Raw genomic sequence first — 24949 nt, 5'->3', positions numbered from 1 at the left:
CTGCCATGCTGTTTTCTCCTTCATCCATTGTTTTTCTGGAGTGGCCTTCCTCTGGTTTCTTTGCCTATGAAAATGCTATTCACTCCTCAAGTGACAGGTGAGGTGCCTTCATCTAACTTTGAGACAAAATTAGTCCCTTTGCTCCTTGTGACATCACGTCACTTTGCTTCCATTCATCATTTAACAGCTATCTCCCACTATGTATACATATGTTTCATGCATTAGACTGGGTGCTCCCTGAGGACAGCACAGGTTTTATTAATCTGTTAGATGCCTAAGCATGGTCTGAAAAATAAAAAGCGTGTTTTGTTGAATGCACTCAGGATGCTAGATATCCCAGAAAGTGGTCTCATTTTTTTTAAACCCCTTTCTTTAAAATACAACAAAACATTTTTTTCCCCCCAATTATAAAAGTGATCCTCCCTTATGATAGACAAGCCTTCCTGGTGGAGGTGATCTTGAACTGAGCCTGGAAAGGTTGATAGGATTTGATAATAATAAAGGTATAGGCCTGTCAGGCAGGCTATACTGCTTTCCATGACACATCCTAGGTTCAGGGCATTTGTTTAATAGATGGTCAGGGCTCCTTTGAAACAGCTATAGTGTAAAACATTCACTTTCACAGATCATCACATAATTAAAACTCAGACTCTGAGCTTGTTCTGCACTGCTCTTGGGTGGTGGGGCTTGGTGAACAGCCTTATTTATGCTCATTATCTTGAACAAGAGTTACCAACCTGAATTCCCAGGGTCCCAACAGGGGGATAGCTTCACCGTAGCAAAAGGAGTGTTTAATTACAGCTACAGAAAGTGGAGCATGAAAAAAAAACCAAAGAATCCTTTTCAGGCTTTAATGATTCAGCTGCCATGCATCTCATTACCTATCAAAACATGACTTCTTAAAGTGACCTTATCAAGTTTATTAGAGATAAAGTATGAATTATATGACAGTTGTTCCTTTCCTTCCTTCTATCCTTTGCTATCCTCTACTCTTAATCTTTTGGTTACTTTAATGACTTTACAAGCTCAATATTTTACTAAAACATGAATCAGCAAAGTCTATTTGTAAAATACTTCCTTTGGTTTACTTACACTGTCTCCTCAATTTTCAGGGTTGAAAAATTAGACCTTAATTAGGATTTATATTTTTATGGTTTTTTTATTTCATATTATCACATTTATTTATTCATCTGAAATTCTAAATTATTATAGTTAGCGTAGAAATTATTTTTTCCCATTACACAGATAGGAAAACAGCCTCAGATACTAAGTGACTTGCTCAGGACCCCACAGCAACTGTGGTTCAAAGCTGGGTCTCCTGATTGCACATCTAGAGCTGAACGTACCACATTAGCATCTGCCTGTCAACCACTTAGCCTTGTGGCAGAGGCTCACACATTCTTTTATTTCTCCTAATTATAAAAGTGACCCACACTTATGATAGCCAAGTCTTCCTGAGAAGGTGATCTGGAACTAAGCCTGGGAAGGTTGGTAGGGCTTAACAGATGGTAGGGGTACAGGATATTTTTTTGCAGTGTGGTTAACTAGCTACATGCTTCTCTGACATGTCCCTTGGGGGTCAGGGGCATGGAGACAACACATTGAGAATGAATCCATGCCTTGATTTCTGGCACTACTTAGAGGAGAAGATTCTCAAATTAAAGAGACTTTAAGTCAAAGGTGCTCAAATTATAAATACACTGAATTTATTTAACCACAGTAATAATACATAGTTATTAATCAGAATGCCTAATTTCCAGTTTAGTTCTTTTTTTAATACCCTACTTCCTCATTACCAGTTTTCTTGGCAACTTTTCTTCTTCTTAGGACTGCTTTGAAGAAGACATGTTTATATAGGCATTGCCTCAAACTCCCAAGTATGTGTGATCTAGTCATATGTGCAAAAGACATATGTCATAGGGAGCAGATCCATTCCCAAAGAGTTTATTGCATTGAATCCTTATCTAGAACTCTTATCTAGACTCAAACATCAATAAATGTGTTTAGTTTAACACACAGTACTTAGCATATTGCCTGCCCAATAAAAGGGGTTCTGAGTAAATATTGATTTAATAAATTGGTGAAGGAATGACACTGTCAGTTGAAATTCATTGATTGTCCTTTTGAGGATAACACATAACTACTTCACCAGTCATATGATTTCTATCCTTGCCTCAATTTTTATCACCAGAAGCAGCATTTTTCTTTTTCTACTAATTTTTATGAAATAGGGCTATAAATGTGCTAGAGTAGTCTTAATTTGTGCCCCAAACTGAAGTAGAGACAAAGATGGTGGTGATGTACCGGTCAGAACGGCCATCATCAAAAAGTCTACAAACAGTAAATGCTGGAGAGGGTGTGGAGAAGAGGGAACCCTCTTGCACTGTGGGTGGGAATGTAAATTGGTACAGCCACTGTGGAGAACAGTATGGAGGTTCCTTAAAAAACTAAAAATAGAACTATCATACCACCCAGCAATCCCACTACTGAGCATATACCCTGAGAAAACTATAATTCAAAAAGAGTCATGTACCACAATGTTCATTGCAGCACTGTTTACAATAGCCAGGGCATGGAAGCAACCTAAGTGTCCATCAACAGATGAATGGATAAAGAAGATGTGGCACATATATACAATGGAATATTACTCAGCCATAAAAAGAAACAAAATTGAGTTATTTGGAGTGAGGTGGATGGACCTAGAGTCTGTCATACAGAGTGAAGTAAGTCAGAAAGAGAAAAACGAATACCGTATGCTAACATATATATATGGAATCTAAAAAAAAAAAAAAAAAAAAAGGTTCTGAAGAACCTAGGGGCAGGACAGAAATAAAGACGCAGACATAGAGAATGGACTTGAGGACACCGGGAGGGGGAAGGGTAAGCTGGGGCGAAGTGAGAGAGTAGCATGGACATATATACACTACCAAATGGAAAGTAGATAGTTAGTGGGAAGCAGCCGCATGGCACAGGGAGATCAGCTCGATGCTTTGTGACCACCTAGAGGGATGGGATAGGGAGGGTGGGAGGGAGACGCAAGAGGGAGGAGATATGGGGATATATGTATATGTATGGCTGATTCACTTTGTTATAAAGCAGAAAGTAACACACCATTGTAAAGCAATTATACTCCAATAAAGATGTTAAAAAAAAAAAAGAATGGTGGTAATTCTGTAGAAAATAGATTGTTGCTGGCAGCTAGTACCACAGTGAGAAAGCTTTAAATATTTATGTTAGCTGCTATACAAAAATTCAAATGTGGTATACAAAGATCAGTTTGATGGTATTAGTGTGTAGGGTGTTTTTAAAAGCTGAAGACCACTTCTGGTTGGAAATACAGAAATATGCATGGCTTGATCTTTTTGCGTGTGCTGGAAAAATGACTTTTGTAGTATTGGGGCTCACTCGGTTGAAGTATTTACTGAAGGTGAAATCTGTTTCTACATACTTTCCAGTGACATCTCATGGCCATGGGGGTTTGGCTTTTTCCTGTGGTTCTCAACCAAGCCTGAATTTGATCAGAATTTCAAAACCCAGGAAACATAGATAGAGAGTTGTCATTCAGCAGAAATAGAAGTCTTCCCGGAATTGACTATGACTGCTGAAAGCTTAGCAATTACATTGGCTGTTTGGTCTGAACAGTGATTCTGGAATGGGACCACAAACTTAGCGGCATCTTGCAGGCAGACACTAGATGCAGGAGGGAGAGACATAATTCATTTTTTAGCACACCTCTGTATTTTCTAATCATAATTAGCTGTTATTCATTTACATTTGGTTTACTGTTGCAGAGATTTATTGATCTGCCTCTAGAAAGAAAAAAAAGTACAGATATGTTACCAAAATGCCTTCTTTTCAAATAGTTATTTCAATATTTAAACCATTGACATTTATGCATTTACTTCAGTAATGGTTTTGACAATTTGCAAGTATGTATTAAAAAAAAATTTCAATAATCATTTCATTTTGTTCTGCAGAACCCCAGCTGAAAGGAATTGTGACAAGGTTATTCAGCCAGCAGGGATATTTCCTGCAGATGCACCCAGATGGTACCATTGATGGGACCAAGGACGAAAACAGTGACTACAGTAAGGCATATTAGCTTCTTGCAATCTAATTACAATCAAATGTATGGCCCAGTGTATCTTAGACTTAAAGCATGGCCAGGCTACCTTTGGAACTATTGAACTACTAGTAAGCTGGTGTCTTTTCCTTTATCCTTCTTGCTATGATTCCCTATAGCCAGGAGACCGTAAGGGACAGAGATTATGTACTCAATAAGAAGGTAGGAGGCTTGAAGGAGTTCTGACTGGTCAGTGGACAAGAATTTCCTCTCATCCCACTGTTTGTAGTCAGGATGATGTTAAGTATTCATAGAAGCAAGGCAGACCTTCCAGCACAAAATGGTGTTTTAATCCTGGAACCAAACAGTAAACATGTTATAGTAATTGTTAGAACATCATTTCTGGAAGACCGAAGTTACTTCTCCAGGTAAACATTGAATATATACCTATGTATATTACATGTTATTTTATTTTGATTGAAGACAAAATTATTGATTTAAAAAGGAAAATATATTAAAATATTATGATAACAGATAATGAAGACTGGTAGAACTGCAATTTTGTTTATAGTTTTTTGAGATAAAATGCAAACATTAAAAGATTATTGATAATATCCCTGGAAATAATGTTTAAGTAATTTAACTATATAGGTGACAAGTTTGATAACTAAACAAATCATCAAGGTCTGAGAGAGTATATTTGCATTTCAGAAGAATTTTGATTGCAAGCTTCAGAGCCAAGAATGATCACTTTCATCATATCTTTCAGTTTCTGAATAATCGTGTACAGATACCTGGGGGGAAATTCGTGTTATTCTAAAATTATACAGGGCATCATATTGTTTCCCAAAGTTTGTCTGTATTCCCTGCTAGATCTTTAGTACTAGTCACATAGTAAATGCTCATTAAATCTATATCCAATTGAGTTGTCTTCTGATGGAGGTGATTTTGTGGTTAGACTGACATTCTACCCAATTGCATAAGATAATCTAAGAAGTCTGATATTTTACGGTGAACTATCTTTTAAATTAAAAATAAAGATCTCAGGAAAGATCTACAATCCCTAGAGTGTGAAAATGCTCTTGTCCACCCCTTCTAAATTATTCTTTGTTCACTTAATGTTACACATTACAAAATATGAATTACAATAAAGATCTTATTATAAAGAATTTCATCCCATTTTCTGCCAAGTAGGTGATTAGTTTATTGTGGTTTGCATTGTTGCTTTATGTTTGTGGGAATGCATTCTTTAAATGATTTAAGGTTTAACTGAGTACAGAAGAATGAGGATGCTTTCCTCTCCATGTAGAATTTTCATTATTGCATGTGAACTTGAATTCAGATTTAGTGAAGCTACAAGTATAGGTAGAAAGAATCAAGGATGTGGCTTAGCTGTGTCACCCGTACTATCTCTGGGGTATCCCTTGTTCTGGTTTCTTTTTCTATAAAATGATGTGGCTGGAGATGATAATATTAATATCCGTTGTCAGACAGAACCATCCACCCAACTTAAAAAAAAGATTGAAAAATTGTAAGTTGGTGAACATAGATTCAGTCCTCAAGTGAGCCAAATAGCCGTAGCCACAGGATACAGCTGTTACCTAGACAGCTGTTCTGTGGATCTGTGACGTTTATCACGGGGCAGTGGCAGAGAGGTGAGGGTGAAAGCGTGGGGTCAACCAACAAAATACCTTCCTTCAATGTTTTTAGAAAAATAATTGAAAGTGCTTTCTCTGCAGATGCTGGGTCAATGGCTAATATAGATCTACAACCACATATAAATATACACACATATGCATAATATATATACGTATATATAGAGGCATTATGCATAACACACATACTGAGGGTGCTACATTTTGTCAGAAACTTTTAGAAACTGTCTGAATTCACAACTTTAAAATATCTTATTTTTTATTAAGACAAACTACTGCATACATTTATTGATATGTTGGTATTAAAAGGAGTTTAAATATACAAAATAATAAGACTTAGATAAATTCATCTGGATACCCAACCCCTGGCTTAAAATTTAGTTAAAAACATCAATACATTTGAAACCCTTGTGTGCTCTTTCTGGTGGAGTCCTGCTTTTCCCTTCAGTACCAGACATAACAACTATCTTGAATTTGACACTTTTTATTTCTGTGCAGTTTTATAAATACATTTTTTCATATATACATATATATGCATATACTTACATCCGTCATAACATCATTTTGCATGTTTTTAAACTTTTTATAAGAGGAACATTACTATATATAACTTTTATGTATTTTTCTTCCCCAGTATTTTGGTTGTGAGATGCATAAATGGTGATATATTTGCTTTATATTATTCATTTTCATTTTTGTAAAGTATCCCATTGCATGAACATACCCAAATATATTTATCCATTCTCTTTTGGGTGGATAATTATCATTTCTATTTTAAGGCAATTACAAATAGTGCTGCCAAAATATTTCTTGTACGTGTTGAAGAGGCCTTCGCTGACCATCCTTAATAAAACTAAACATTTCACCTTGACCTATTCTGATACCCTAGTATTTTTTTTCTAGTCATAGCTCCTATGATGACCTGATATGCATATTGTTGCAGTTTATTTGTTTATTTTTGATCTTCCTAGCAGGAGAATGTTTCATGAGTGAAGAGATTTTGTTTTGATCTTTGATGTATCTTTATTATTTTTTTTCACATCTTTGTTGGAGTATAAATGCTTTACAATGTTGTGTTAGTTTCTGCTGTACAACAAAGTGAATCAGCTATATGTATACATATATCCCCATATCTCCTCCCTCTTGTGTCTCCCTCCCACCCTCCCTATCCCACCCCTCTAGGTCATCACAGAGCCTCAAGCTGATCTCCCTGTGCTATGCAGCAGCTTCCCACTAGCCATCCATTATACATTTGTGTCTTTAGAACCTAGAATGATCATTAGTACATAGTAAGCACTCAACAAAAATCAAAACGAATGAATGAATGTGTCCTTGTGTAAAAGTTTCTCTAGATCATTGGCTAAATATTCTATCCACCTAAATATTTTTAACATTTCCTGTTGAAATAATGTTAGACTTCAGAAAAATTACAAAGTAATACAGGAAATTTCTGTGTACTCTTCACCCAGCTTCCCCTAATGGGTACCACTTTTATGTAACAGCAGTACAATTATCAAAGCCAGGAAATTAACCTTGGTACAATACTATAAATTGAGCTATAGACTTTATTCAGGTTTTGCCAGTTTTTTGACTAATGTACTTTCTTCTGATCCCCCCACACATATTTTAATTAAAAATATCCCATGAAAACAAATAATTTTTATTTTTACATTTTCTGAGTGTGGATTGAGATAAAAATATCAGAGAAGGATTTAAATTCTACTCATGTTTTTTAATAGAAAATTATAAACCTCTAAGTTGTTAAAATGCCTTTTCTTTCTCTACTTTGTGTGGGCAGGAGTAAAAGCATTTGATTGTTTGGGAAAAAAATCTTGTTACTATGAGCATCTGTCAGAAGTGTGCTGTTTGGTTCAGTAGACATCATTAGGTCCAGCCAACCTCACCATAGTATCTTGGATTGAATTGATAGGACACCTGTTCTTTTGTTCATGAAGAAAAGACTAATTACATGTAATTGAGTACAAAACCAAATGGGTTTGTCAGCAGCAACAGATACAAATCTCTGCAAGTGTAATGATACCAAAGATGCAAAACAGTGTTGGAACACTGACACAAAAAAGACAACAGCAGTTTGGAGAGTATTAATAGGAACATTTTACATAAAATTAGAAAGGTAATTATTCTGCTCCACCAGTTTCCATAGGAGAAGATACATTTGAAGAGGTCAAACATGCTGGGGTGAAAACAATTAAGATATGCAAATACATTGTTGCCTTTTTCTCTGACCAAAAATATTAACAGCCATTTCACTGTGGCATGAGCTGCCTGACAAATGAATACAATGGTGAAACTGAAGATATTCAAGCAGGTGCTGCACTGGTACTTGTAGAGCGTTTATGAAAAAACCCCTTCAGTGTGGGAGGGGAAGAACGTGGTGGTGGTTGAGATAGTTTCAGAACTCAGTGACTTTTAAGGTCTCCTTCAGTCTTGAGATTCATTTAAAAATTATTTTGAATAGATAAGTATATGGTACAGAATTGTAAAGGCACAAAAAAGGATATACAGTTGAAAAAGAACAAAACAGTTCTGGACAGCCAAGAGCTGGCTCGGCACTACCAGCAGGCCAAATGTGAACAGTTTCACAGGACACCAAATCAGGCAAGGCCACCGTGACCATGATGGATCAGGACAAAAACAAGGCCACTCTGTAATCATATCTGAATGCAGACAAAAACAAGAAAGTTGTCCAAACTACAAAATGATCAAATATTGCTGTACCCTGGTTTATATGGGTGGGTGCTGCTTCATCACCAGGAACAGGATGTTGCTCTGTTCTTCTTGCCTTCTAGATAAGAATTATTAAGATAGCCAAGTATAGAATTACACCTGCATCCAAAGAGCATTCAACTTGGAATAATTCTGCTTTCTTTGAGCCCCTTTAAAAATCACTTAACATGAGACTGAATCCTGGAAGTCCTTTCTTACACCTTACTAGGACACCCCAGTTCTGCCATGGTGTATATTTTTCCTCCTCGCTGAGAGTCAGTGAACCCAACTTCGTTCAACCACAGATGTGTGGATGTGTTTCTTTGACTAGAAGACGTTAACATAGTCAAAAGCAATTTTCTGTCCCTCCCCTCTCTGCCACCTGGCCACATTTCTTCGTATTCTTCCAGATGCAGTCTGTGCGTTAACAACATACACGATATTATATATCTGTATATGTCTCTCTCTCTCTCTCTCTCTCTCTCTCTATCTTTCTAATCTTGTTCAGTACTTTTTCTTAACTTACAATGTTGTATTTACAAGACTTTTCCATGTTAGGACATATTTAAATGGGATATTTTATTTAACCTAGTTTCCTCTTGAAGGACATTTCAGTTCTTTCTAATATTTTGCTGATACACACTCTTCTATAAACAATATCCTTGTACAGAAGTCATTCTGCGTGTGTGCAACTATATTTAGAGGATGGATACTTAGAAGAGGAATTGTTGGGTCAAGGTTTTATGCTTTTATATTTTTGAAAGATAGCTATTTCCTCTCCACCATACAAATTTACACTTAGAGTGACTAGTCGTTTCCTTATCTTCTAGTCAACACAATGTGTTATCAGACTTTTGGTTCTTTGCTACCTAAAAACATAAACTTTAAGTTTTCTTATTATGAGTTAGGTTGAGCACTTGTTCATATAGTTTATGAGCCACCTGCACTTCTTTTCCTATAAAATGTCTGTTTATATTTGTTTCTATTAAGTGTCTGTTTTATCATTTGCAAGAAATCTGTTTATATTTTAAAAATCAGCTCACTGTTATGTGAGTTTCAGATATCTTTACTCATTTTGTTGTTTGCCTCTGAATTTTTTTGCAATGCCTTATTTTATTTTAAATACGCTTTTATGCCCTCAGCTTTTCTTTCCTATTTAGAAGTGTACTCATTCCAAGATTATAAAAAAAACCTCCCATGTTTTAGTGAGGAATTGTTTCATTTTTATACTTCATATTTAATTAATCTAGAATTTTATTTCTTGACTTTTGACTCTAGACCTCTAATATTTTGTGTTCCTAACTACCAGTTTTAAGTACAAATACAGTTTCTTCAGATTTTATGAATGTATTAAATTCTCCATGAGTTCAGCATTAAAAATATATATTTCAACAAGGCCTATATCTGAGTTTCAGAAATCCAATTGGAAATTTAAAAATTGAGTCATCCAGCTATGTTTTCTATACAATACCAGACATATGATGTTTTGATACCACCAATCACAAGTATATAGACACAGCCAAAGCCAACAGAAGCTCTGTATTGCTAAACGATGAACAAAAACATGATCCAAATGGTTAGCTGGAGAAAATCATTAAGAACATAAGGGATGCTGCAAAGAATTATAAAGATGCTCTGTCTCCCTAACAAGGGGCCTTTGTTAGGTGAAAGAGATGACATGGAGTTCATCTCTTTCACCTACTCAGATGTACACATTATAGTAGTCATGGGTGAGCGAGGGCTACGCCATATCCAATTATAGGGATATTATTTTCTTCTAGTGTCTTCTATACTTTAAGAATATATCACAATTTGTATGTGTGAAGTCATACCTACAAGTTGGATGAAAAGAAAAAGAAATGTGTGTGTTATCCTGCTGATTTTCTTTAAGCAAGCTTATTTATATAATCTTGAGCAATACTTTGGTACATGTAATGTTGTTACCCTTACAGTGGCATGCCTTTTCAAAACAAAATTAATATTCAGCCTTAGCTTGTGAATGCAGTTACCTCACTTGATTTTTTTAAAATAAAGAAAAAAATATTGCCTTTTGACTTTCATAGCTAGAAGAAAAGTAATGGACACTTGTTAGAAATTTGTTTTTGTCGATTGTGTTTCAATTTTAAAGACTGTTCCTTCAAATAATGTTTATGGAAAGCTTGAACAAGAACCAATTATTTCCTTGAATAGTTTACCGATTCACATATGTTCATAAGGAAATAACTCCTCAGACTTTTTTTAACCTTGGCTTTGTACCTTTTTATGTCTTATATTTCCTTTCGACCCTGAGACTTCTGCCCTCATGTGCGCCTCTGTTTAGTAAAGTAAAACATGAGCCATTTGAAATTATCCTTTTTCCTAGTTGCGCTATGACTATTTATGGGCATATTGATAGGAAGTATACATATACATAGTGGTTAAGAATCTGATGGGAGCCACTTTACCAAGTGTATTCCTAGAACTAAGGACTGAGATTATCTTTAGTCTGTTCCTGGCTCTGTGAGGTGACCAGTGCTTTGGTCTTGGGCAAGTCACATAAATTTTGTCAGATTTATACAATCTCTGGTTTTACAAAATGAGAGGAACAGAGAATCTCTAAGCTTTTTATAGCCTTTCCTTTCATTCTCATATAGAAGTAAATGTATGCTCAGAAAAACTGATCGACAGATTCCGTTTCCACAAATACCATTTGTTCTGAAAGGTATGTTACTGACAGGAAATCTTCAGTTGCAAATCCCTATGTGATATTCTCAAGGTGTATATAAAGATCTGGAGAGTCATACATACATATAAGTGATAGAGCCAGAGTTGAATGCAGGCTATCTGACTTGAGGTTCTTTGCCTTGGAGTTAGTTATTTAATCTCTTCACATCTTACTTCCCTCATTTGTTAAGTAGGGATAATAATAGTACTTAGATCACAAGGTTGTTGTGTAGATTAAATGGGTGATTCATGAAAAATGCTTAAAATAATGCCGAAAACCTGGTTAAATGTTGTTGGTTGTTGTTGTTGTCATTCTCGTCAGTTGGGGTAAGAGTCCTTGTTTGCAAGGAGCTTATAGACAGTGACCATTTTAACAGAAGTAGAATTCTTACTGGTGGTAGCTGTTGTTATGTGAAAGAATTTAAAAGTGCTTAAGCTAGAGGGTCTGGAGCAGTACTCTAAGTTAGTGGTTCCTAAAGTGTGCAGTCCCTGGACCACCAGCATCAGCATCATCTGAAAACTCGTTAGAAGAACACATTCTTGAGGCTTGCCCTAGACGTGCTGAATCAGATAGAACCTCAGGGCTGGGGCTCAGCAGTGTGTGTTTTGACAAGCCCTCCAGATGATTCTGATGCGCTGCAGGAGGTATGAAGGGGCACGTTCCTCTGCACCCAAGATTTGGAGTGTTCACATTTGCTAATGAAGCAATCTCTGTCTTGGGACTGTCATACCTAGTTCTATGGGAACCTGATTCCTGATGTAATAGGGAAAGCATAGGTCTGTAGGTAGACTGAAAAGCATACTGAAATCCAGACTTTCTAGTATCTCAAACATGTGTGGAATCTGTTCCATTTTGATGTATTTCCTGGAGAGAGTCAGAGCTCAATTCTAGACAGGTTATGTGATCAAACACAGGTTTGGGGAATGATAGAAAAACGTATATAATGATATAAGTCTGTACCATATAGTTTTATGTCTTGGAGATTTTACACATGCTAATTCCTTTTGCTTGGAATGACTTCACCAATCTTACCACCTGATAGATCACTGTTAACCCTTCAGAACCCTTCAAAACTCTTATCTCCTTTGTCAGTGTGAAGCCTTCTCCAGCCATCCCCCTCAACTGCCACCCTCCCTCACACAAAACTCCACATTAATTACTCATTTCACTCTACTGTGTTTGAACCTCGTGTGTATATTTACAGTTGCAGAAGTCACATTATACTGCAATTCCTTATCTGCATTTTTGTAGATAAGGAATAATGTCCTTATTTGCCCTTCTGCCTAGGACAGCAATGGATATTTTCCAAGATCCCGTACTGGGGCGTATGCAGATATGTTTCATTTAGCTGGCACCCTTCAGAAAAAAAATCAGTGTATTTAAGCAGTGGATGCACCTACTTTCTCCCACATTTTCCTCCTAGCTGCCTGTGTCCTAAAGACTCTTGAGCTTGGGATACCTGTGGTTCTCCCTCAATGTTTATGAAATAAAAACAAAACAAAGCAAAAACAAACAAAAAACTTCAAAGGAAGAATATACACCACTTAAATGTCACCAATTATAAGGCAAAGTAGCTTGGGCTGTGAGTCAGATAACCTGGTTTCTAGTCTAGGTCCTGTCGCTAATTAGCTGTATGATCTTGTTTCAGTCATGTTGGCTCTCTGTTCCTTGGATTTCTATTCTGTAAAATGAGATTTTGGAAGAGATCATCTCCAATATTGCTGACAGATCTGAAACTTATAAAGCCTATAAATTGGCAATAATTTTTGTTTTTACATTTGAAACTTCCCTTTTAAACACATTACAAAAAATGGGCAAAATTGTGAGAACAGATAGTGCAATAATTTTTGCATTGAATTTGAAAACAGTAGTACATTTACTCTACCTTCAAAATATATACAGAATTTGACCACTTCTCAATACCCCAACTGTCACTACCTAGTCCAGGCTATTCTCATCTTCGGACTATTACCATAGATTCCTAACTAACCTTGTGCTGGCGACTTTCCTCCTTCAGTCTAGTATCCACACAGCAGCCGGAGTGACCCAGTTAAAATAGGTCAGATAAACTGACTTATCTGCTCAGTCTCTTTCACTACACACCACTAAGGGTAAAAGCCAAATTCATCCCATGACCAATAAGGCTTTACATAATCCTGCCCATTATCTCCTGGCTGTTCTCTCTCCTCTTTCTTTTGACTAGTCTCCTAGCCGTTCCTTTAACACACCAATCATGCTCCTTCCTATCCCCATCTTCCAAAATGTTCTTCCTTCAAATATCTAAATAGCCCACTCCCTCATCTTCTTCATTCCCTCACTCAAAAGTGAAACCTTTTCTCATGGAGGACTTTTCTGATTCATATATGTGTATTTCAATTGCTGTCTTCAACATTTCACTCTCCCTTGGCAATTTGACTTATTTTTCACTCCACTTACCATTATGTAATATACTTATTTATTTATTTAATTTAAAAAACATATTTATTTGTTTATTTGGTTGCACCGGGTCTTAGTTGTGGCAGGCGGGCTCCTTAGTTGCAGTTCGTGGGCTCCTTAGTTGTGGCATGCAAACTCTTAGTTGCAGCATGCATGTGGGATCTAGTTCCCTGACCATGAAACGAACCCAGGCCCCCTGCATTGGGAGCTCAGAGTCTCAACCACTGTGCCACCAGGGAAGTCCCCTTATTTATTTTATCATCTCCCACCTCCACTAAAATGTTCCCTACATATACCACACATTTAGCTCATTCATACTTGCTTATGTTATTTTTTTCCAGTAATAATGTCATCCTCTAAAAATAAGATCAATTGCCTTTTGTCTTTGAGAACTTTTCCTGATGTTTTTAACTGGAAATCCTGCTTTTTCCTCTGCATACACAATATATCTCAAGGTATTTTTGCACTTTAATCTGTATTGATGTATCTACTCTCTTTAACTTATAAGTTTCTTGAGGCCATTGACCATGTCTGCTTATTTCTATGTTGGCGTGTAACAGGGCCTTAATAATGGATATGGGTAGCTTACTTCATAGTAACAATAGTATAATCAGACTAACATTTAAATTTAAAAGCTTAATTAGAGTATAAGCTCCACAGGGCAGGGAGCTTTGTCTTCATTTTCTACTGTTGTATCCCCAACACTTGGGATAGTGCCAGGCACATACTAGGTTTTCAGTATTTGTTGAATAAATGAATAAAAGTCAGTTCTCAGAACAGCCTCATCAAAAATGAATATGATTTTGTCAAACAACACCTGGCTTGAAGGATTATTGCAAATTAAATCACATTTGCTTTTTTTTTTCTTTTTGAGAATGACAGTTTAAGAGACTTTAAAGGATGGATAAGGAAGTCATTTTCCATTATGAAAATAGGAGGAAAATTGAGTATGCTTAGCCTGGAGAAGTGAACTCCATAGCAATAATAGTAAAAGAAGACAGTTTTAAATAGATCTTCAAAGTGTTATGCAAATATATATTTATGGGGATAATTTCAGAGGCATCATTTTCTGAAAGTATGTAAATGGTATGTTTACACAGAAGAGAGGGAGCCATTGCTTTTATTATTCAGCTAGGACCAGCAGCTAAATTTAAGCTTATGTTGCAGGAAAAAGAAAATATACACTCAGGTGCTTTAAGGGTAAGAAAAAAGGACAGCCAGGGGGTCTTGAGGTAGTGGAAAAGGGTATTAGAGTTGTGATGAATTAGAGATTATTAAAATCTCCCTGAAATTACCTGATTCTGAGGCTCTGGAAAGTGAGTTGATTTGCTCAAGACAGAGTGAGAAAAATTCAGCTCTACTATATCCATAACCTGTGTTCCTTTCTCTATATAAGTTATTGCTTGAGAGATTATACTGATTTACCTACAGTCTAAAACTTAATAGATTTTAATGAATGGAATTGGGATTTGTTATATGTGGCTGGTTCAATTAGGCATTCAGTCTATGGCCTCCAACTAAACAAGGGATAAATTATAACTTTATTTTCATGTGGACCGATATTTTCCAGAGCATACTACCTATCCTGAAGTACAAAATAACTATGTATTTACAATGAGGAATTTGAAAAATAAAACGGTCACCTATGTGCCAAGCATTATTTCTTTTTATTTATTTATTTATTTATTTATGGCTGCGTTGGGTCTTCATTGCTGTGCATGGGCTTCTCATTGCGGTGGCTTCTCTTATGGCCGAGCACGGTCTCTAGGCATGTGGACTTCAGTAGTTGTGGCACACTGGCTCAGTAGTTGTGGCTCGCCAGCTCTAGAGCACAGGCTCAGTAGTTGTGGCACACGGGCTTAGTTTCTGCATGGCATGTGGGATCTTCCCGGACCAGGCTCGAACCCGTGTCCCCTGCGTTGGCAGATGGATTCTTAACCACTGAGCCAGCAGGGAAACCCCAAGCATTATTTCTTAATGTATGAGTTTGGGCCACATTAGATAATAATAGGTAATGTTTACTGAGTACTTGCTAAAGTGTCTAGTACAAGTATGAAAATTTTACTTGTTTAAGTATTATAACCATCCTATAAAGGGGATACTGTAATCATTCCTACTTTGAAGATCAGTAAACTGAGGCATAGGAAGTTTGAATAATTAATCCATGGTCACACTGTTATTAAAAGGATTTGAGCTCAGTGAGTTTAGTTCCAGAGTTAATGCCTTTACCATTTTATGCTGAATACCTAATTTATCTTTCCTCATTAATATTTCCTAGTGCATTAAAAATCATACCACTGCATTCTTCTCACAACACTTTAAAAAAGTATTATGAAGGGGATATGACTTACTTATAAAATATTATGGTGGTTTGCTGGCTAAACATTGAACTTGAGAGGATTTTTCTTCAATATGTTCAACGTATTTCAACTATAAATTAAAACTTTTTTTGAAATAGTAAACCATTATACAATAATTTTAAAGATCTTAAATAATCTGGTTGCCTTTTCACTATATCTGACTTGGGAAGTTTGAGGTGTGTAGGCTGTGTGTGTTTGTGTGTGTATATATATTTCCATGTATTATTCAGTAGCCTAGATAGATAGAGTGGTACTGAGTAGGCATCCTGCCAGGATCTAGTGAAGTTGCACTTAGTACATCTGCTTTCCCTGACACTGAGACAGAATGTGGAGCACACACCCATGTCAAAATATGTCTGTATAACATTACTAGGCCCACTCCATAGTATTATAATTGAATTTTTTTAAATGTCCTAAAGAAAGCCTCTCTTTGCTTCCTCTTACTTAGATATTGGCAGAGACATCATTTTTATTGTTGCTTTTGTATGTTCCAGGGATCAGTCCTGATATGTGGAAAAGCAGTGTGGTGTTGTGCATAGTCCATAGGATTTCAGAGACAGACAGTTATGGATATTAATATGCATTTCTCCATTTAACAGCTGCATAAACTTGGGCAATTTGCTTAGCACTTTGAAACCATAGCTTGTCATCTGCAAAATGGGAATTATACGTAAAGACTTCAAGTATGTAATATCAAATTTACCCTCTTGAAAGGAAGTGCTTTGGAAAGTCTAGAGTGGAGAAATCTATGCTACCTGAAATATGATCCAGAGTAATTTCAGGGAAAATGTAGGACTTGAGCAGAGCTTTGAGGAACTGTGTAACAGCCTTTTTGGAACCTCATCTACAGTTTCAGTGCTCATCTAGGTCCCGGACCCAGCCTTCCCATCTTTGGGGGAATTTGATCAAAGTCTAATTTAAGTAGGATTAAACCCCACTGTACTTGGAATTTCCCTCAGGGGTGAGGGCAGTGGAATGAATCCAGTTACATATCTGTCCTCAGTCCTTGGATTCTTCTGATAATCTGAGAAGGGAAAGTCCTATTAAGATGCAAGGGAAGACAGTCCACCTCCCACCTATATCCAAGTCCTCTAGAACAATGACTGCAAAATTTTTGCACATTAGAATCACCTCGATAGCTTTTAAAAAACTTGAGGCCCAGATCAATAAAGTCAGAATCTCTGAGGATGGAACCCAGGCATCAGTATTCATTTAAAATCACACAGATGATTCCAAAGTGCACTCAAGTGTAAGAACAGTGATTTCTTCTAGAAAATTGCTTCTTATAATTTAGTCTGCATTAGAATCACCTGGAGGACTTGTTAAACTACTGATCTGGGGGCCTTAACCCCAGAATGTGTGATTCAGTAGGTCTGGAGGAAGGGCCAGAGTGTTTGTGTTTCTAACATGTTCACAAGACGACACTTTGAGAACCACTCTCTAGAGCAGTACTTCTCAAACCTCAAGTGCATAGTGATCATCTAGGGATCTTGTTGAACCGCAAATTTTGATTAAGTGGCTCTTGGATGGGACTTGAGATTCTGCCTTTCTGATAGGCTGTAGGAGATGCCAATACTGGCCACACCTACCTTTGGTCTATGGACTGGTAAGATTTGCTATGCAATGACATCACCTGGGAGCTTGTTAGAACCACTTCAGACCTATTGAATATGAAATTGCTTTTTAACAATGCTGCATGTTGGAATCATCTGAAGTGGTTAAAAAATACTGGTGCCTAGGTTTAATTCTGAAGACTTCTATTCAGTTGGCATGGGTATGGACAGGGCATCAGAATTTTAAAAAAAGAAAAGCAAACTCCTCCAGAGGTTGTAATATGCAGCAAAAATGTTTGAGACAGAGTTATACAATAAGATATTTGTTTTAAATACAGTGCAAATCATTGCTGTCCTGGTATGGAATATTCCATGATATTTTATTGTACAAGGAGGCCCTCGAGATGGAGGGACAAATAAATGGCCCCTCCTGGGTCTACAACAGATGTCAATAAATTCTCACAACATTTCTTGCGGCCGAGCCTCAAATGACTTCTTAAGACATAGCTTCAGGCAGCTACAAAAAAATGACTGGAGTTTCATGGATGCCTGCCGTGCGCATGCCTCATCTTCATTAACTCCAACATACTGAGGACCAACTGGGTTCTAGTTACTGGGTTACAAAGATGACTGCAGTACAATTTCTGCTTTCTAGCTGCTCCCAGGATAGTAGACGAGGTTGAACGTGTATGTAAAACAAAATTTAATAATGTAAGGTAGCACTGGTACTGCCAAATGATTAGAAAATCACCAGATTCCGGAGATGGGAGCAATCCCCAAAAGCCATAGTGCTCAGAGAAGGTGGATTTTAAACTGAATCTTGAAGAATAGGAACAAAATATGTAAGCTAAGATTAGGAGAACTGCATTTCAGATAAGGAGGCACAAAATCACCTAGTGGAGAAAGTTCCTGCCATGTTGGGGAAAAATGAGCTAATTTGGATGAAGCAAAGAGATTACATGGAAGTGTCAAAGGGACCACATTTTAGAGTGCCTTAACTGACACATAGGGGAGTTTAAAGTTTACATTTTAGGATGTGGGGGACCAATGAAAGTTACTGAACATTGCAATAGAGTAATAGGTGAAATGTGGTGGGATTATAGTAGTGATGGGCTAAAAGAGATTTTAAGATAGAGAAGAGTAACGACAGAATCATCATCTTATTTTTCAAATTTTTTCCTCTATTTCTAAAAATATCTGAACACATTTATTTCTATAGATCCACTTAATACTTTTGGAATGAATATACATATACCATATATATATATATTCATTGGGATCAGTAAATATAACATTTGAGTGTCAATGACAATGTAAATTGAATGGAATCATGAATGTTTCCTTTGTGGCTTTTTCACTGGCTTTCCACACTTTAAATATATAATTGCTCATCCATATTACATGCATAAATTTTCAAAAGTGCTTTCTTGTTTTGGTAATTAGTGATAATGAAATGTAAAGCTTTGGTTGAACATACCTAAACCATCTCAAGCAAGTTAACTTGTGTTGTCTGTGTGTAATTTTGATTAAAAACTAAAGGTTTTATATTTTCTGGGTGGGGCATTTCTGCTTGGCTGCAAAAATTCTTTTAAGGCTTCCAAATTTATTTATTATAGTTTCATTTTTTTCTTACTTTCTTTACAACTATTTAGGTTGTGGTTACTAGAAGTTCTCTTATATTTCTTAAGGGCAACAATATTATATAGCCTTACAGCCCTCAGCACCTAAGTGTACCTTCCTTGGCTGACTTCATGACTCTGGCAAAACCACATTTCTGAGCTGAATTCAGTGCCCCCATATGTAAAGATGGAGGCAGAGTACACGTGTGCAGTTATTTTTTTCTATTTTAGACTTTCATGATCATGATGGCAGGTACCATGCCTTTTACACCACTGCAGTGCCTGGAATACAGGTGATGAATTCATGAATAAACCTAATAGGCCATAGTGTCAGTTTTGGCAACATAGTGTTTGATGGAAGATTTGTAGAAGATACAAATCTAAAATCTTCAAAACATGCCGAGATTTCTTGGAGGATGTTTTTGCCCATTGATCTTATGGAGTGACACCTGTGCTGTTCACTGAATTCTTCAAATGGAATGTGAGATGAGTCTTCTGTATAAGACAAATAGTTTGCAGCAGATGAGTGATGACAGGCATTTGCTTTCATTATCAATAGTGATATGCTTCATTTTTCACCTTAATGAAAAAAAGAATCACATTGAATTGACTTGTTAATCATGCAAGTTTTTGAACATCTTTGAAGTAACACAGGGAAGGTAATACGATAATATCAGGATTAAAAGCCAGTGGTGGCATTTCTACCAAAGCTAAGGCAAATATTTCTACTAGCTCCTGTCAAAGAAAGGGATCATCACGTTGTTCATTTTCGCTAAGTTGAAAATCCGCAATGTTTGCTATCAGCCAATGCTTGGAAGAAAAAATTTAAGTTTCTAAGCCCCAAACTACTAATCAGTTCCATAAGTCAGTAAGTTCAGGGGGCAAAATAAGTCAGACAGTTGAACTATTGGACCAATTGTTTACAAAATAAGGCACGCTGACTGAAAGCACTGAATCAACATAGGCTAAAGTATGTCAATTTTTACATTTTAGTTTAAATATATGGTTATTTTAGCTTACTGGATCTTACATATATAAAATGAAATACATTTTTTTTCTCCCATGACATTTTAAGAAGTTTAAGTCAAATTATGAGATAGTGATGACCCAGGCGTCCACGACCCTTGCCCCTATGATGAAAGCTCTAGATTTGGAGGTTTAATAACAACGCCATTACCAATACCAATAATACCTTGTATTTTACTTTTATAGTTTAATAGCAAGTTTTTAAGAAAATTATTATCTTAATTGATTTGCATAGTAACTCAGTGAAACATTCAGAGCAGACATGAAGGCTCAGGGAGGTTACATTACTTCAAATCATCAAGGTCATAAAGCTGTCGTGTTAGAACTAGGGCTCGTGAACTAGAGCTGTGCCTTTTGGACTGAAGTTTAGTCCTCACCGTGGTCTTGTTTTCTTGACTTAAAGCTAAAGAAGTAGGGACAATTACATCTTTCCCTTAATTTCTGTAAGAAATGGTGTTTTCGAGGTTAAATTTGATGATCACAAGTATTTTAGCTTCTACTGTGCAATGCACTCTGGATGAAAAAGAAACGTAATTTCATACTTTTGAAGAATTCCTACTTTGCAGGGAGACTCAGGCAAAGACATAAATATGAAAAAGCAATGTGATAAGTGCTGTGTATGGAATGCTGTGGAATTAGGATGAGTGAATAATTAATTTGTCTGAGTGAATACTCCATTGTACCATAATTTAAGTAACTGCTTTTGTGTTGGAGGATTTAAGAGCTCAGACTATCTCCTAGTTTGCTGACTATTCAATAATAGCATTTTCCTATTGAAAATGGGGAGGGGAGGAGAATTGACCTTATTAAATGATAAATAAATGCCAGAAATAAATACTAATTTCATAACTAATGGAAAACCAGTTGAGTGATCTACAAAAATAATTGTAACTATTATAATTACACGTGTTATTGTAAGAGACTATAGGATTATAGGTGAAAATAACCTGGTACCAACTTAATTTTAGGTTAAGATTTTGTAGGATATGATATTACTTACACTCTAACAAAACATCTTTATTGAGAACATTTTGAAGTGTGGAAAATGGTGTGCATTTTCAAGACAGTCTGATATTGAGAATGCACAGATTATAAACCCAAATATCTCTGTTTTATCTCAGTATCTTCCACTATAAATTTATTTGGGTTTTTAATGGGTTATAAAACGCGTCTTTTTCTCTGCACATTCTGCAAATTCAACCCAGTACTCTTTTATATCTGTACATTTTTACAAGCAATAAGAAGTTAGAAGTTACTTGAGAGGATACTGGATTTACCTGTTGTAAAGAAGAATTTGTAATGAACTTTTCTCTCCCTCCCTCCCTATTTCTCTTCCTCTTCTCTTTCTTCTTTGCATCTTCTTTGGTTGTAACATTAAGTGCTTTCTGATGTGTTTTGGATTGTTACCTTTTTGTCACTGGGATAACTTGTATGGATAATAGGCAGATCAAAATTAAGTTGAATAAGAACACAGCGCTTTATTTCACTTAACAGACAGACAAATACTGTATGATATCACTTATATGTGGAATGTAAAAAATAAACTAGCGAATATAACAACAACAAAAAACGAAACAGACTCACAGATATAGAGAAAAACTAGTGATTACTAGTGGGGAGACAGAAGCGGGGAGGGGCAAGATAGGGGTAGGGGATTAAGAGGTACAAACTACTAAGTATAAAATAAATCAGCTACAAGGAAGTATTGCACAATACAAGGAACGTAGCCAGTATTTTGTAGTAACTATAAATGGAGTATAAACTTTAAAAATTGTGAATCACTATGTTGTATACCTATAACTTACATAATACTATACATCAACAAAAAAATGAAAAGTAAAGAAAAGGACCTAGCTCACAGAGTTGTTCCAAAAATTAAAAATTAAAAAAGAAAAGGACCTAGCCCACAGAGTTGTTCCAAAAAAAAAAAAACCAGCATTTCTTACAAAGTACTTTTTTCTAGTCCAATATAATTTTATGAGATGACCAGTATCTTGGTTGTAATAGATTCCCTCAAATCTTCCCTTCCTCTTCGTTTTCTCAAAAAAGATGCATCACCCTACACATGCACACACACACCAGCCCTATGCATCCTATGCTCCTGCCCTCTCAAACTTTGTGTCATGCAGGTTTTCTGGCTTTCCCTTTAGATTCCATATTTAAATACATTCCATATGTGGTAAATATTATCTTTGATTTTTTCTTACATGCTTAAGTATGGAAATATGATCTAGAAAAGCTATGAGTAAGCGAGCTTAAAGAGAAACCACTGCTGAATCATTTATTTATTTGGCAATTATTGAATAGTAGCTTCTAAGACCAAGACGCTTCTAAGACCTCGTTGCTAGGCAATGAGGATAATAAAAGTTTCCTGTGCCATCAGCTTGCCCACAGAATAGTGGGAGCCTCAGGGAGATTTACAGATGAAGGTGTATTCCTCAGGGACCATATCTGTTGAATATGTCACTATTTTCCTAGCCTAAGCATGCCATGTGACCTATACTAAGTGCTCAGTAAATATTTAAGGAAAGAATAAATGACTTTTGAATAGAGATATTTACAAGGAGTTGTCTGAGGGTTCTGCTAAGGCCGTGGAAACTTACTCCAAAGTTTTGGATGGCACTTTTCATTCCCTTCTTTTTTTACTTTGTACCCGCACTGCCCTCAAATTAGGGCTTTTTGTATCCTGAAATAAAGCCAAATAGTCAATTTAGTTTATTTATTTCGTTTTAAAAATTTATTTATTTATTTATTTTTGGCTGTGTTGGCTCTTCATTGCTGTGCACGGGCTTTCTCTAGTTGCAGTGAGTGGGGGCTACTCGGCTACTCTTCATTGCGGTGCGCAGGCTTCTCATTGAGGTGGCTTCTCTTGTTGTGGAGCACAGGCTCTAGACTCGTGGACTTCAGTAGTTGTGGCATGTGGGCTCAGTAGTTGTAGCTCACAGGCTCTAGAGCGCAGGCTCAGTAGTTGTGGTGCACGGGCTTAGTTGCTCCGCGGCATGTGGGATCCTCCCGGACCAGGGATCGAACCAATGTCCCCTGCATTGGCAGGCGGACACCCAACTGCTGCACCACCAGGGAATTCCCTAGTTTATTTTTAAAATGACATTTTACATGTCAAAATGCCTACCATGATGCCTGAAAAATAAAGTAGGCATTGAAGGAGTATAATCTCTTCAGTTTTTCCTTTCTTATTAGTTTTTTCTTTCATTCTCTTCTTCCATTTAAATTTCAACCTGAGACTGACTTAAATTTTGTAGGTCCTAAAACTTATACAATTTGGGGCATCCCCTTTGAAAAAATAAAAAATATATATAACAGTGAAATGAAACTTAGGTACAAAAATGAGTAGAGTGAGAAAATAAATCATAAAAGATTAAATTTTAAAGAGCTGAAACCTATCACAAGGATTATAAAATCCAGGGAAGTAATAAAATATTTTAATTAATTACTTGATGTGTACAAGTCTATATATTTCTTTCCCATTATTTTGTTTGTATAATCTTTGAACATCTTTTCATATTTTATAATACGTTATCTGTAGAAAAATAATTCAGTCCTTCCTGTAGCATGAGTAATCAACATTGGCCTTTTATTATTATTATTTTTTAATTTATAAAAGTTTACTTAGCTTCACAGCTCATAATCATTTCAGGTACCTATTGAGGATTGTTATCAAATTTGAGAATTTTTTTTATAAGATTTCAGGAAATTTCAAATCCACCACCCAGGTCCCCCAGTGAATAATTTGCTATTCATTTTATATATTACTACAATAATGCTATGTACCCAACAATCACATAGCCCCATTTGCATGTGTCAGCAAGTATTTGTCTCATGTGTCTGGGGTGGTTAGCTAAGCAACTCTACTGATCTTGTCTGGCTTACATATCTAGGGGTCAGCTATCAATCAATTAATCTAGAATGGTGTTGGATGGATTACCGAGGCCACTCTGTTGTTATCTAGGTGTCTTACATCCTTTACCTGGGACCTGCGGGTTAGTCTGTGCATGTTCTTCTCAATGCCGTGGCAGAGGGGAAAAGCATAAACAAGCCAACCTGAGCTCTTTTTCAAGACTGCTTGCATTGGCTGACATCCTATTGGCCAAAACAAGTCACATGGCTCAGCCCAGTATCAAGGGATAGGGCAGAATATCCTTTCAGAGAATTGCAAGTTTATATGCAAAGCACAGATACAGGGAGAAGTGGAGAACTGGGTGTATCAATGCAATTCATCTACCATTTCCTTCATTACTTTAAAAAAAAAAGCAACCTTACTGAAGTATAACTGACATATCAAAAATACCTGAATGTTTAATGTATGCAATTTGATGAGTTTGGACATAATGCATACACCCATGAAATCCCCTTTGCTTTTTTTTTTTAGTAAGAACACTTAACATGGGATCTACTCTCTTAACAAATTTTTTAAGTAGACATAATATTAGTAACTGTAGGTACTATGTTTTACAACAGATCTCTAGAATTTATTCTTCTTGAATAACTGAAACTTTATACCCATTTAACAACAATTATCCATTTCTTCCTCCCTCTAGCTCCTGACAACCACCATTCTACGGTCTGCTTTCATGAGTTTGATTATTTTATTTACTCATATAATGGGGATAATGCAGTACTTGTTTTTCTGGGACAGGCTTTTTTCACTTAGCAAAGTATCCTGCAGGTTCAGCCATGTTGTTACATATGACAGGATTTTTTTCTTTTTAAATGCTAACATTCCATTATAAGTATATACCATATTTTCTTTATCCACCCATCCATCCATGGACATTTAAGTTGTTGCCA

At 36.3% G+C, this 24949-nt stretch overlaps 1 protein-coding gene across 1 annotated transcript in view; it reads left to right on the top strand.

Moving 5' to 3' along the window:
• Positions 1-24949, top strand: part of FGF12 (fibroblast growth factor 12) — a gene marked incomplete at its 5' end in the record, with an annotated part of 243638 nt that overhangs the window by 41923 nt on the left and 176766 nt on the right. Inside the window, one exon of the mRNA XM_082654973.1 lies at positions 3978-4088. Within this exon, the coding sequence (XP_082511099.1) occupies positions 3978-4088 (111 nt within the window). The remainder of the gene's footprint in view (positions 1-3977; positions 4089-24949) is intronic.

This window comes from Grampus griseus, assembly GCF_964374135.1.
Source record: "Grampus griseus genome assembly, chromosome: 5".
Taxonomy (NCBI): Eukaryota; Metazoa; Chordata; class Mammalia; order Artiodactyla; family Delphinidae; genus Grampus; species Grampus griseus.
Note: the sequence above shows the minus strand (reverse complement) of the source record. Positions and strands in the feature narration are given on the sequence as shown.